The 15,837-nt window shown below is 38.4% G+C and overlaps 1 protein-coding gene across 4 annotated transcripts in view; it reads left to right on the top strand.

The window, feature by feature from the left end:
- Positions 1-15,544, top strand: part of EML4 (EMAP like 4) — a 150,186-nt gene extending 134,642 nt beyond the window's left edge. For all 4 annotated transcript variants that reach the window (XM_032682657.1, XM_032682655.1, XM_032682656.1 and 1 more), the window contains 6 exons: positions 814-902; positions 2,079-2,176; positions 6,413-6,500; positions 7,700-7,798; positions 12,094-12,224; positions 12,708-15,544. In XM_032682657.1, coding sequence (XP_032538548.1) covers positions 814-902; positions 2,079-2,176; positions 6,413-6,500; positions 7,700-7,798; positions 12,094-12,224; positions 12,708-13,172 — 970 coding nt within the window. In that variant the 3' untranslated portion in view covers positions 13,173-15,544. The remainder of the gene's footprint in view (positions 1-813; positions 903-2,078; positions 2,177-6,412; positions 6,501-7,699; positions 7,799-12,093; positions 12,225-12,707) is intronic.
- Positions 15,545-15,837: the final 293 nt, after the last annotated feature.

Here is a 15,837-nt window from a genome sequence, read left to right on the forward strand (position 1 = left end):
CTGTTAGGTGGGGATGAGAACCATTGCAAAATGCTCAGGTTCTGCTGATCTTGCACATCTTGCTGTCAGTGGCCATTTCAGTGTATGTGCCAGTGAGTTTTTGTAAGCATCTATGGGCTTTTTGCATGTGCCTCATAAATAATACTGCAGGTTAAAAGTTACTGCTAAATAATAAAAAATGCAATTAATTACCGTAGTTATAAATCATCCAACCAATTAAGAAATTAAAAAATAAAATGGTAGGTTATGAACCATCAAATTTTAATGAATTCCTTCTTATGTTAATAAAATTATTCATTGAAGTGGAAAGGACTGAGAGGAAAATACCAAATTAGAATATAATTTGTGTTTAAAATGAGTTTGAAAATGTTTTCCACTTTCACTTACTACTTCTATTTTTATTTTTTTAACTTTGCTTCATAAAAATTGAAAGATCAGTTTTTGTATCAAAGTTGCTCTTCAAAATAGTGAAGAACTAAAATAAAATTCAGCTGTAGCCTTGAGCCTTCATGATGATAAGATGCAGTCATGTTATCTATTTGGCATGTTTATCATCCAGTAGAAATTTTGGTGATTGCTACAGTGGTCAGGGGAGGGGGAAAAAACTGAACTGTGTTTAGAATCTTTTATCTATTCTTCGCTGAAACTTGTATCGCTTTGTGAACCAGAAAAGTGTTCTATTAAAAACAGATGTTCGCTGTGCTACCCTTGAGGGGATAGCTTGAGAAGATGAAGGCAGGCAGTGATTATTGCTCTTTTCCCTGTTTTTTTGTTTAGTGGAAGTTATCCTCATTGGAATTCTCCTCTCTCTAGGTGGTTTGTTTTGGACGCAGAAACGAGGGATCTGGTTTCAATACACACTGATGGCAATGAACAACTTTCAGTGATGCGCTACTCAGTAGGTAGGCAGACTTGTACATGGAGAATAATTCTGATAAATAATACATATATGTTCTGTTAAATGATGTTAAACCAATCCCCAGTCACTAGAAAAGACACAGCTTTGAAAAAATTGTTTCAGATACTTAATATATAACTGTGTATTTTGCTTACAAGTTTGTTTGCGTGTGCTACATCTTGTAGTTTTGTAACTACAAAAGTTACCATTGCCTTTCCTTCATGTTACACTGTGCTGTCGTAATAAATGTTAGCTTTGCTCCAAGAAAAAATAATGGTTCTTAACTACATAGTTGACAGGTTAACTGAAAAGTCTGTAAAAAGCTTAATATTTCAGTGATATTTTAATATACTTCTTAGTTGGTTTTCAGGTTTATTAATGCAAAACGATAAAACTAAGCTCATGTCTGTCTGACAGTCAGAGCTATTTGTCAAGTATTTGCTAAGGGATTATGTGGAGTCCAAGCCAGTATTGAGTCTCCTCTTCAGGCATGACATGAAAAATCATCAGAGGCTGACTCCTCTCTCTGTTAAAACAGGATGGAAGAACACCCTTGTAAATCTTTTTCTTGTTTGCTTTTGGCTAACATGGAATGTCAGTGAGCAAAATGTTCCTCTGCTGCTGCTGCATATGCCAAGCACAGCAATTTATTTTAAATCACTGATATTCATTGACACTAGAGGTGTTTGATCATAATTCATGGCAGCTTTTGTCCACATACTTTTTTTTAAATGGAGACAATGTAGATTAGAAAACTGCTTATAATGTTTGAATGTCCCACATCTTTAGACATTATTTAGTGATGATTTATATGCAGTCCACACCTCCAAAGTTAAGGTGTCCATAGAGTAAATACTGTTCTGCATTTTTATGATGCAGAAAACTCCAATCTGCCTCCTGTCAACAGCTTTCAGAAATCCAGTGCAATCTGAGGATTTATATCCTGGCCATTGGACACTGACTCTAAAAAAAGCAGAAATGAATGAACTTGCCCAAAAACCATACTCAGAAAATAAACAGATACTGACTCAAAAACAGCATAATGTAAACAGTTATGAATCCTTCAATACAATTCATAAGCAGTAGGTTAACTGAGACTGTTGTCTTAGCGATGTCTGAAATAATTAAATTTCAGAAAACAAACATTCTATTAATTTATATCAAATATTCTGTGTTGTAGATGGCACCTTACTTGCAGTTGGATCCCATGACAACTTCATTTACCTCTACGTAGTAACAGAAAATGGAAGAAAGTATAGCAGATATGGAAAATGCAATGTAAGTTTTGGAGCACATATAATCATCAGTTCTTGCATTTTGATGTTATACATACATTATGATGGTTAAGTAATGAAACCCTTTCCAGACTGATGCTTTTCCCTTTTGGTTAAATGTTTGACAGGGATTTTTTCAGCAATTGATTGATTTGGAACTTCAGTCTAATGGGTACCATAACTCTTGGTTTTCAGTGATCACTTTTGCATCAAATATGACTGATTTATCAGACTGTTACCTGTTTCTCTGAAAAAGGAAATTAGCAGTAAGATGGAGAAATACCTTGCACCTGTATGGTGAAACTCTTTCAAGGAAAATATTACATTTGTTTGGGGGTATTTTCCCTCTATTGGTAAAGTACTCCCTGAACCAACATATGGTGGTGGAATTCCATTAGAACATGTACTTTTGGAGACTGCGAATGTACACTATTTTCAGCTGTAATTGTTACTGCCAAACTTGAAATTGAAGGATATGGCCCAGGGTAAATAGATCTAAGTGTAGCACAAGTAGTGGCATTTATATTAGTCGTTACACTTAGATGAGGTTGTCCCAGTGCTAAAGAGATACACTGTTTTTTCCTTAAGTGTTTGGTTATCTAACATTCTGGCCTTAACTTCAGCTATCTCTTTAGGTTAGTGGAAATATTTACAAAAAGAACACGTGAAACTTAATGGGATTTGCAAATTACATCATAAGAACAGGTTCACGTTTGAAGTGTGACACATGCTGCTAGAGCATGTGGGTCCAGAGCAGCCTGTGTGCAGCTGCCGTGGGGGGCACAGGGCTGCCAGGGCAATCAGCAGCAGTGGGTTTGCCCCATCCCTGCAGTGTGCAGACTGGCAGGGCGAGCTCAGCGCTGCCATGGGATGCAGCTGGGCAGGAAGGCTGGTGGGTGTGCTGGGGACTCCTCAATGTCAACATTGTGGTGTGGGGTGAGCCAGGGTATGCTGCAGCCCCCGAGCAGGGTGATGATGAGGTTACACCATACCACAATGGTTGTGAGATGAGAAGTTGGATCTGCAGCCTTCCGCAGGAGCTCAGGCAATGGGGAAAGGGCTGAGCCTGCAGGGAGCTTAGACCAGGGCCCCAGTGGAGCTAGTGGGGATGGCAATGGATGACTGCACCTTAGTACAACATTTCATCTCATCGCTTATTTTTTTAACCATAGAATAGAAAATATCTCAGAGATGGCTAATCCTAACATACATAATATCTAGCTTACTATGTACTTCAAGGTCTCTGTGAGCTCTTTGAAGATGCATGAGCATTTATTTCTGTATATCATATGTATTACGTGTCAAGAGGGAGCATATTGTAACTTAAACCATCATCTGTATGTCCCTCTGTCCCTCTACCTTGGCAGGAAAAAATTAGGGTGGGAGAATTGAACATTGTTATACTCAGGCAGAAGTGTTAAGGCTTCAAAGGAGATTTCTTTTATCCCATTTTTTTTAGTCTGAGTGACTGCACGTAGAAGACAAAATTGGCAAGCTGGTTTCTGTCGGGGCTGAGCTCCCCCGACCCCTCCAGCCTGTGCAGAAGGCAGTGACATGTAGCTGTGAGGCTGCTGATCCGATTTCATGCACCCTGTGCCTCCCCTCTGCTCCCTGCCAGCATGCTGGCAGGTCCATACCAGTTTGATGCTAAGCAGGGAGACACCCAGGCATGCTCGGGACCCGGAGCGCTCTCCTGGCACCACATCCTTCTGGCATTCTGTCATTCAGTAGCCTTGCGGGTGACCTCCAAGTAGTATGACTCAGTCCTCCTGGTAGTCAACTTCTGGTTGTTTCTTCCAGCTTGAATGCATTACTTGAATACTTTCAGAAGGATTTTATCTCCTGAAGCAGCATTAGCTTGTGCGTGAGGGCTGTATGCCCACTGTTATGTTTAAATCCCCTCTCAGTCATAACCAGGCATTCTGCTGCTGCTAGAGAGGCAAGTCTGTGACCTGTGAGGCTGTTTCCACAGTGAGGGATAGTGCTGGCTGGGATCAGAATTTCAGATGAGCCTAAACAACCGTTTTGACTAGTACAGCTGTTTTTTGAGGGCTCCAGCTATGCAGTCAGCAGTTTGAAGGTATGGGCTGGAGTATGAACTTCTAGCATGTCAGCAGTTCCTGGGTGGCTAGTGCTGTCTCTGTTTGCCTTACATCAGAGCGAACTTAGCAAAAGAGGAGCAAATGCTGTGCATTTACGGAGAGGGCTGTGGGATGAAAGCCATGCAGGCAACCATACCAAAGTATTTAATGCACTAGACTTGACCTGAAATGATTTGTGTGACTCTCCTATAGGCTATGGACATTTTGAACCTTGCACCACTCAAATCTGTAACAGATAAACATTGCCAATGAAGGAGAGGGTTTCTGTTTAGTCAGATAGTTTTATTATCCAGTGATAATATGAATCATTACATTCACTGTATATAAAGGTACAGAAAAGGAGAGAGTAAAATGTCGCCTTATCAGTGGGCAGCTACCAAAGAAAGATTTTAATAGAAAACAGGATCCTCCTATTGAAAATATGATAACAATGTTATTTTCCAGTTCATCATTTGGTGATCGCCTGCCTGAAGGGATTTTGCAGCCTAGAGCCCCCTGGCCAATTGCTTTGTTGCTTGCCCTGCAGCCCCCAGGAATTTTAACAGCTGCCAAATGTCTGGCAGGATTTAGTAAATGACTGACCAATTCTTTTCCATGTTGGAATTCAATTGCAAATTCGAAGACTTGAAAAATAAGGGGAGGGGGGAGAAAAAATCCTAGCCAATTGTGCACTTTTTATTTGTTTAATACCAAGTTTGCAAGTCAGTATCATATATCTCACCCATGACTGCAAAGCAGTTATGTCAATACACTTGAGGGAGAGACTAGTTCATAAGTAAATAAATCATAAAGGCTAGCTTTTCTCCTAAATGTTTTTGCAGTTTCTCACAGAGGCCTGAGAACAGGGAGACAGGACATGGGTGTATTTCTACATATAATTCTGGAAGCAATCGACATCTCTTAGAGTTCTCTCTGGAAGCAGTTGGTGTGGTGGGTGACGTGGCAGTCAGTGCAGTGCTTCTGCATGGCCCTGGCATGGCCAGTGTAGACTGGACCATGAGACCCTGGGCCATTCAGGCTGAGGGACACCATCATCATAATGCCCACTGAGAGAGGGAGATAAATTGACTTGAATCAGTCAAGAAAATGCCATTTTGTTCCCTGGCAGAATGACTAGGAAGGGGAGGAAATAGATGGACTTAAAAAAGGAAGAGGAGCAGTGAGAAGAAATAGAAGGGTGGAGGAAGAAAAGAGGGACATGGATGTCACTTTTATTAATTTCTTACCCTTTTCTCTACAGGAAATAAATTATTCCTACCTTATACAAATTTTTGGCTTTTCTGGATCCTTTCATAGCTTTATTATTATTATTTTTGTTGTTGTTGTTATTTTTATTATTACTACCATCAAAAAAGTCTGTGCACAGGAAAAATATTCTGACCAGCTGCATTTATCTTCTCCCTCAAAACCCCAGACGGGTGTTTAGCCCTCAGTGTGCTCTTGATGGTAATAACTAAGCAACTAGACCAGAGGGTTTTGATTCTTAATATAGATGACCCCATGCCTATAGGCAGGACAGCTTTCAAAGCTGGCACTAACATGTGTGCAGTGCAAGAAGCACAGCAGAAACTTTCAAAGAGCTTAGAAGAGTATTCTTGTAACACCAGGTCATGATCTTGTACTTTTTACATTGTGGTTGTTAACCAAGGTATACTAGGTTTTTAGGGTAAGCAAAGGTTATTTACATGTGTGTGCATTTAATGGAAGTTATTTTAAATGGATAGAGAAATAAGAGTTCTGTCACTTTTTTATTGGGCTCTAAAAATGATCCCGTGCAAGTTACTTGCTTTTCTCAATTAGTAGCAATGTGTATGTTCCTAAGTCACATAAATTTTGAGTTCATCCATATTTTAACATAATGCCTTCTAGCGGTAAATCATTCTGGAGTCCAAGAGGGACATGATTTACAAGGGAAGAGTGAGAGAGGCCTGCATTTGTTTAGCTGTTAGTGAGTGTGGCACTGTGAGTAAGGAAGGAACCTTTAAAAGAACACAAGTGAATTGGAGCAGACCTGGGGTGGGTGGGGAGGTGATTTTTTTTTTTTTTTGCTGTTAGCTGTCCCATCTGTGGGTGCAACTTCTGCTTTGCTTTCCACTAAAGTAGGTGTTTCACACTGCTGTTACTGCATTCTTCTCCAGGGACATTCCAGCTATATTACACACCTTGACTGGTCCCCGGACAACAAGTATATAATGTCAAATTCAGGAGACTATGAAATATTATACTGTAAGTATGAAATTAAATAGACTGGAAACAGAAATATGTATAAACTGTCAGAATATTTAGAAAAATATGTTTGATCAGGGCTGTACAAAATGCTTACTGACAAAGGGACCAATTTGAACTTGTGTAACCTGATATCTTGATGTTATTCAGAGCTGTGTATTACCTAATGGCAATGCCAAATATAGCTTACTTCTTTACAAGGTCATAAACGTTTTGATGTTGGCCCAAAGTTCTGTGGATTGAAAATAATATATACACTTGTCTAATTGATGTCAACAATACCAGTTATTTTGGGGGAATAAAATTAGTGGGTCTGTGCCACATTTCTGGGGTTTCTTGTTTGGAACTTATCTTGGCTGGTGGTGTTGAAAACTAAGTAAAGCAATATTGCTACTTTAATAAGTTAGTGGAAATAATGTTTTTGGGTTTGTCTTTTTTTTAATATGTGAGAATATGAATTTAATATATAATGGCTATGTCAGAAATGCAACTTGAGTAGTGCATATCAGTCTGTTTTTAAATTGTGTTTTGTATTCTCGTCTTCTTACAACTTTTAACTAGATCCAAGAGGACTGCAGTTTTTTTCCTGTACAGGCAAGAATAGCCAGCAATTTAAATATCTCTCACTTTAACATGCTTTTTCTGCCTGTCACACTTAAGTTTCAAATCTAGCTAGTGCAATCTATCAAAAGGACATGTTGGTGCTTTAATTTCATGTATAGGGAAGAAAAGAGCTGTGATCCATTAGTAGTGGCCTAGTGTATTACAAGCTGGACAATCTTTCCTAGTTAAAAGTTGAAAAGCACTCTGAGGTTTCTCTGTCAGTAGTTGCTCACTGTTTTAAAAGCAGAACGTCCTGAATGACTGAATTTTAGCACATCAGTGGAGCTTGTAGGAGGAAGAAATTATTATATTGCAGACTTTTATTAAAGCATTTTATTGAGTTGGTAGCAGGGTACTCAAGCTGCAGGGAGGTTATGCTATCAGAAGAGGGAAATGAGAAGTAAATATGACTCATAAAACCCAAGTAAAGCTTCAAGTGTCTGGAATTTCATAAACGTACTGGTCTGTCTTTGCCTCTACAATGTAATTCCAGATTGGTTTTAAGACGCATTTATTTACTGTATTAGCATCTTCAGAGAGCACGTAGGTAAATAAAATTTTGCGTTGCTTAATTCATCATTCACTTTTTTTTACAGGGGACATTCCAAGTGGCTGTAAGCTAATCAGGAATCGTTCTGACTGTAAGGATATAGATTGGACAACATATACTTGTGTGCTAGGCTTCCAGGTGTTTGGTAAGCACTGTTTAACTTGCTTTTAAGCTATCCATGCTGTGCTTGTGTTTTTGTTTGCTTCAGTTTGTCATTAGAGGTACACTGTTAATGGTTATTAGGGATGGTGCTGAGATCACAGACCAAAGAGACTGACCACAATATTTGTCTGAAATAAAGAGCACCGGATGTTCTACAGACAACATGCAATTGGTTTCTGTTTAGTTCTTGAAGTTTGAGATTTGACTTTTCTGCTGTCATTTTAGGCTACCATTTTTAGACACAGAAAGCTTATATTTTAAAGTGTTCATATAGCACATGTGCATTCTCCTTTGCTTACCTTGTTTTTGGATAGGAACAAGAAAGTGTGAGTGTAGGTTATAGTCCATAAATTAAAATCATGACAGTACTTTGTTACCTGTAGTCAAAGGTGAGTAATATACAGTTTGTAAAGAATAAAAATGCTTTACAGATTAAACAGATACTTTGCCTAGTAGTTTATTTTTAAAATGCACAAAACCACTTTACAAAGCTGACAGATCTGCTTTTAATAGTACAGTTCAAACTGCTTTTGCTTATGACAGCTCTTTTGGCCATAAATAAGGAGCCTCTCTGTGACAGGTTTAAAAGTACAGTTCAACCTCTCAGTGAAGTTGTATGAGCAGGGTGTTGAATGTCTCTCTTCCACCACTGAGATCAAATACTTGCCTCTGTCCTTCGTGTTGGTGGAAATACCAAAAGCAGGTAAATCAGCAAATTCTTTAGAGGTGAGGGTTAGGTCTGCAAATCTTTTCACAGCTACTAGGAGTTCAACTTTGAATACCAGTTTATATGCAGGATAGAAGAAAATCAAGTGAGTTTGAATGCTTTCTGTAGCTTCTAACACCTGTCATGCATATTTAAGGGCTGCCACATCCTTAATGAGCAAGTAGCCTTAAAGGATTGAAGTCGGTGTGTGGGCTAACACTGGCACTCTTGTGTAGCATATTGGTTGGGTGGAGGGCATTTGGTGCTTAATAACCAGACATGATTTCCTTTTTTGGTAACAAAGATCTGAGACAGAATAGGGAAAATAGAGGGATCAGAGAAGGAAGATGATGAGTTGCTAGATTGCATAAATATTTCTGAGTTCTTTGGAGCTTGAAGTAGGTAACAGAAATAAACAGAAGCATGCTCTTTCTGGAGCTGAATACTGTTACTTATTGCTAGTTTGATGAAACTATTGGTTTCCATAATCCTGAGAGCTGTGAACCAGGTTGTGTACGTGTTTGTTTTTATTCAGTCTGTCTGGGTGAAGTTGGAAATGGATGGCTGTATCCTTCTGATGCTCTGTGCATTTGGACTTAGGCTAACAAGGAATTGGAGCACAGTAGTCATTTCCTGTCTTTGCTACTGTGACTGAAATAATAGTGCAACACAAAAGCTTTTTTTAAAATGGAGTATTAGAAGATTCGGGAGATGATACAGAAAGTGAAAACCAAAACTCTCATGCTAATATGATGTCTTTCTCCAGGAGCAAGGAAAACACTTTGTAAGGACTGCATATTCCTTCTGGAATAGACTTGGAGCTGAAGCATTTTACATTTTATGCAGAGTACTTAAATCTACCAGAAACATGGAGATAGCAGGCTCTGTTGCTACTGAACTTCTACCACTACGTTTGGTGGTAGAGCAGACAGAATAAGGGGAACAGCTCTCTGAATCCCAGGGCTTTCCCAGAAGTGTCCTTTACTCCTGACCTAAGGAGGTGAGATGTGGGAGCACAGAAGGAGTTTGGTTTCACATCTGGACCATTCGCTTTGTCTCTTTAACAGCTGTTAGATAGAAGCTACTAGCGACTGGGGCCAGGCTGTGGACATAAGCAGCTCCCATAATCCCTGTTTTGAGAAATCATTTTAATTTTTAGTTTTTAAAAAGTGGAAAAGTCTTTTGATCTTGTCTGCATGCCCTTTTGGATTAATACAAACTTTAACCACTCTGGATTAAGTAGTCTCAACTGCTCTCAAAATCTTCAGTGTGCCAGAGGACCTGGGAATGAAGTAGATAAAGCAGATAATGTGATGTTATTCTGGGGCAGAACAGAATATATTTAAACTTCCTAGCCAAGATTCATCATGCCCTAATTTTATACTGTCTGCTAGTCTGACACCCTTTACAGAATCTTGAAATTACGGCTCCGTCTCAGACAAAGGCAAGTATTTTCCCATTAAATCAGACAGTACAGCTAAGCCAACCTAGCATATATTTGCTAGACTGGCTTTGACCCGAGGGGTCAGCTGGCTCAGGGATCCAAGCAAGCTAGGGACTGCTCACTGACACTCAGGAGAGAGGGTTAAGTTTATGGGATTTGGGTTTATGGGGTATGTGTTTTATAGTTCAGCGCTGTGGATAGTGTGCCATAGGCCCAGGCATTGCACTGTTGTCAGCAGAAGAAAAAGAATGGAAATGCATGGTTTGGATGAAAACAGCATTGCTCCTTTTTGGCAGTTGATATTACTATTGGCTCAACAGTATCATCACTCTACAGCCCAAGCAATTGAAGTCACTCTCAGGGTTACTGCACATTTCCCACACTTTTTTCTGAGCAGATTCTTTTGAGAGGCTTAATGCTGTTTAGCAGAATTTATGGAAATTGAAGTGCTGTTGTCATGCCTCATAATAATATTTTGGGAGTTTTGTTATTTTTACAGTTATATTGAGAACTAAAACCTCAGTCATATTAATGTCTTGTTTTTTTCCATGTTTGCATGATGCGTTGAAAGCGAATTCTGCTGTCTTAAGAAAAAAGGTGGCCTTATATTTAGAGCTGCTAAAGGGCTTCGCAAACACAAAAGATGTTTAATAAGAAATGCAATCTCGGGTATTTGTAATTTTAATCTTAAATTAAAAAGAAGAAGAAATTAAAGAGTCGAGTCGGTACAATAGCTGTTTGTCTCAGTCTGCCTAAGGTGGTAGCTGAAGCTTCAGGAAGTTGAAGTTCATTTATTATTCCCACCTGTTGACAGTATCTTATATACAGAAAGCCAGAGGAAATGTAAAATTCATTCATGTGGAGCTACTTGAAAATTCTTAAATAGTATATATTTTCCAGTTTGATTTCACTGATATGAGAACACTGAAATGTTTCTGAATACTTCCCTTAGCACTTCATATCTTTATTTAGTAAATTACCTACAGTGTATCTTATTGACATTGTAACAAGTTTAACAAGCTGCCTTTGTATTCTTCAGAGAAAATTAAGTTCTTACTCCACCTGCTGAAGAATGGAAAAAAACCAACTTTTTTTTAACTATTTGTCTTTTTAGATAAAAACAAGAATATATAGTGTGGGAGTTTGAAAAAGATAAGGCAATTCTGATTTGGCTTTTTGTGCTGTATAAAACAGTAGACAGCACTTGTTTTTTATTTTACTGAAGTCAGTGACTGTAATGGAGGAAGAAGATATTTTCATATCTGATAATCAGACACACAGTTTTTTGGAGTGGGTGTGAAATTCGAGGAGGGGAAAATTCCTCCTAACTCCTGAACCTAATTAGAAACCTAAGTCTGAGCTTAAGAATATGGTACTTTGGTATCTTATAACCCCTTGCTTACCTTTTGTTCAGCTTTCCTTGCAGATGTGAATCGTCTGTTTTGTTATGGGAATCTCTAAGGTCTTTATTTTTTGTTAAAACTAGAACCTCCCCCATCCCCAATTTGCTCAGTGCTTTTCATCCAGGAAATGTTTTTATTCTTTTGTCTAGACATATCTGTGTCACTCTTTTTACTTAAAAGCATATTGAATTGTACTTAAGCACTTGACAGAACTTATATCTATGAAACCCATGCAGGCTGGATTTCTGTGCAGAGTATCATCAATCAGTTGTCTCCTTTGAATCACACAAATACTAAGATTTAAAATAAAAGAAGCCAAACCAATTGAAACATAGAAGAAACCAACAAAACCATAATGTACAATACATGTATTTGTCCCATGTGTCAGCATCACTGTTGCTTTTAAAATGTCTGTGCATGAAAGAAAGTGTTAAGAGTTACCAGTTTTAGCAGCAAACTTAAGCTTTAAACAAGGCTGAGGTTTTGAAGAGGACACGAATGTTAAGCCTGAGATATTATCCTGGCTGAGACTGAGGGTTTGGGAGAACAGGGGGTGGGGGAGCAGCATTAGACTAGCAAAATATTTATGATATTTAATGCCATGCAGATTCCATTTTCCAGTTGAATTTCTATCTCACCTTTTGTTAAGCTCGTCTTTTCTCACAGCTTTGTAGATTTTATTTTTGTTTATGAATTGTCTGTTAATTTGCTGTACTCTTTCCTAGGAGTTTGGCCTGAAGGATCAGATGGAACAGACATAAATGCCCTTGTCAGATCCCATAACCGAAAAGTGATAGCAGTTGCTGATGATTTCTGTAAGGTCCATCTCTTTCAGTATCCCTGTTCCAAGCCAAAGGTAAGTAGTCTAGACCAGTCTAGTCCATATGCTTGTTTACATTGTGTGAAGCTTTCCTTGCCAGACACCTGCTTCCAGCATAGTTGTTTTGGAACCTGGCAGCCAAATACCTCATTTATATCCAAGAACCCCCATTATATAGAAAATAGGAAGTATAAAATAATATAAATGCAAAACAATATACCTAAAAGTGAAATGGCAGTAGTTATCCTTAAATTCTGGAGCAGAGCTTGACGCTTTGTATTTGCTGGCCTTAGTATTAGGTTCATTACTTTTTGCATAAAGATCTACATCTGTCCCAAGTTACAGACCTTAAGAGTTGATGTATTGCAGCAAAAACATAATATAAATATAATTCTTTACTCTTTTGAGAATTAAGATCTCTCTTGAAAGGGCTAAGCAAAAATACTAGTAGTTTTAAATTTCCATATCATGTGCTTTTCTAGTCAACATGTGATTTATCTTTCTGCTTGTTTTTGATAGGCTCCAAGTCACAAATACAGTGCTCACAGTAGTCATGTGACAAATGTCAGCTTCACTCATAGCGATGGTCACTTGATTTCAACTGGAGGGAAAGACATGAGTATTATTCAATGGAAACTTGTGGAGAAGGTAACTCTACCGCAAAATGACATTGTCATAGATATCGGTGCAACCAAAGTGCCCATCCCTGCCAGTGAAAATGCTGTGCAGTCTCCTGCACATCTCCCACAGCCTTTTAATGAAATGAACCAAAATGAAAGTGTAACTGGCAGCTCTCCGGTTTCTTTGGAGAGCAACTTGGAGCAGTCTGCGGAGGCCAGCGAAGAGCAGAGTGAGGAGCAAAGCGAGGGGAGCAGCCTGGACCCCGCCGAGCCGAGCTACGAAGAGCCCTCCAATGAGCTGAGCGAGGAGCACAGCGAGTCCACAGTCACTGAAGAGCAGCAAGATAACTCACCGGTGTCTTAATGCTCCCAGCTCAGGCGGTTATTTTCCCTTGGTGTGTGTGCTTTCATTACAGGGTGAGGGTTCAAATAGGGAAGACTAGCTGAGATTCATGACCACTCCAGATTTTGAGTTTCAGTGAGATTTTTAGTCTGAGCTTCAGTTCAATGTGTGGAACCATCCCAAGGGCCTGGCTTGATGGTCTGTGTCAAGATCTGGTCACAGTTAGTAGTGGACATTACCATAGATCCATTTCAGTTCTGAAATCGCTGTCAGGAAGTAGCATGAAATACATACTGGAAAAAAGGTTAGCTCTGAGAATTAGCTGGAGTAGACCACCTTAACTATGTGAAAGTGCTTTCTAAAAGAACTAAGCTGATGGGAAGTGCTGAGCTGTTCCAGCTGGGGAGTCCTGTGCTGCTTTTTCCAGGTGCAAAGACAAACAGAATGAAACAAACAACCAAAAAGCTCTTTGTGGGGCTGTTTTCCTTTGTTTTTTCTTAATGAAAAAAATAGAGGAAAAATAATGTAACAATGCCACGTGTATGGCGATGCCTTCTTGATCTAACACATATGCAATTTTCTAACACTACTAATTCCTTGTGGAGTCTGAATGTGTTTGTAGTTGGTCTGCCCTGGGTGCTGCTAGTTCTAAGGCAAATCCTGTCAAGGAACGGTGTCAGCTGTTCCATTTTCACAGACTATTTAATAGCAGACTAACCAAATACTGGCATGTTTCACTTTTCGTGACCTGAAAGTTGATTTAAACTATAGGATGTAATTGTCTCTTCAAAGAATTGCTTGCCTAGAGAGTTGGAAACTTGAGAGAATCTTTACAGTGACTTTGATGTGAGCAGTAGAGGAAGCGTGACAAGAACACAAAAGTCAGATGGGCTCCAGAGTTAAACTTCAAGCCTTCAAGCAAAACTTGCTCCATCCCTAGTAGGAGAAATATAAATACAGTTAACTTAAATTATTAAATTGGTGCTTAGGATTAGTATATTAAGCTGATAATTTTTCTTCTGAGTTTTTAGAGGTAACTCTAAGAATCATTGAACTGCAGTCTGTACTTTTTATTTTTTCCCCTGGCTCCCTTAGCAGTTGTGATATAAGCATACAGTAATTTAGATGATGATGATGTGATTTCTTTTTTTTTTCCCTAGACTTGCTGATCTATTATTTTTGTGATTTTTATTTCCACTCCACCCCTCCCCAGGTTGCTCTAAGCCATGCAGCTCTCATGTGGCTATACCTGGCCAGTTACGGGATATCTTGGCATTTGTTATGCATTTGGAAAGTACTTTTTTTTTTTTACAAAGTTTGTCAGATAACTACATTTTTTTTCTTAAGTGCATACATTTCCTACTTTAAAAAAAGGTATAGATTTACTGGCAGATATCCATTTCCTATGTACTTGTTTATATTTTGATTACATAGAATTTTCTTTTCTAACTTGCTGCATTGTGCTGGTATTTTAGTTCTTAGTTAGAATATCATGTTTAGAAACTTTGGATGAGTTCATAAGTCTTAATTGTGCAAGCGTTTACGTGATTGTGCCATTCCAAAGTGCATCAAAACTGTCATTCCCTTACTAGTATCTTCTCAGGAGAAATGCTACAGATCAGGTATTTAGTCATCATTTGGAAAGATAAAAACAAATGGACTCCCAAAGGACATTTAGAACATTTATATATAAAATATATAAATATATATATACACACATATATATATATATAAAAAAAATATCCTCTTGTTTACAACAGTTCCAGAGAACCTCAAAGTAGTTCCCTTCAGATGGAGGGAGATATGGATTCCAAGCAACCCATCTGTTTAAACTGTGCTCTGTACATAGAGTTTTACTGGAGAGCTCTAGTATGCCTGACTTGCAAATTTGCCAAATAGCAGTGGAAGATAAAGGTCAGCTCATCAAAATTCTTGGTTACAAATGAGGAATATGCTGTAGGTTTAGAAAATAATCTTAGTAAAGGAGAAAGGATTGTAGAGCTAATGAGGCACAGAGAGCTCTCTGTCACTTTTATGAACTCCACATAAGCAACACATTTCTATTTGGAACATCTGTCACCTGGGGTTGCCATGTAAAGTGAGAGTTATAGTTGTGATATTCTTGTGTTTGTAGTTCAGAAGACTCTACTAATATGCAAAAAGCCTTACAGCTTTCAATTGCTGGCAACTACTGTTTAACAATTAAATCTGTGATAATGGATGGAAATGGGTGGGATTATGTAACTGTAGATGTTTTAGAAAAATAATTGTGAATGAATTATGATTAAGAGTGTTTCATGTGAAGATGTTTGAGCCATTTCTATCTATCATGCATTCCTGTCTCAAGGCAGAAAACTTTGAAGATTAAAAAAAATAAAATAATCAAAATGAAATATTGCAGTGTCTTTCTCTGTATCTGTTCTGGTTGTTTCTGTTATAAAGTGGATGCTGCCATCACAATTGCAATGTCTGGGTCTGTGATTTTGGAAGAACCTTTTAACATGTGCTTTTTTGATAACCTCCCAGGCCACCTAAAAATAAGTTAGTTCAGCATCATGAATCTTATTTGCTTCTCAAAAGTTTTATGACATTTCCCTTTTCCGTTTTTCGTTAATCTCCTACTAGCATTATCCTTCTGTAGCTAATTCATAAGTGCCAGAGTGTTATGAATAGGTTTTTGTCCTGA

This window comes from Chiroxiphia lanceolata, chromosome 3 (assembly GCF_009829145.1).
Source record: "Chiroxiphia lanceolata isolate bChiLan1 chromosome 3, bChiLan1.pri, whole genome shotgun sequence".
In the NCBI taxonomy this organism is placed as follows: Eukaryota; Metazoa; Chordata; class Aves; order Passeriformes; family Pipridae; genus Chiroxiphia; species Chiroxiphia lanceolata.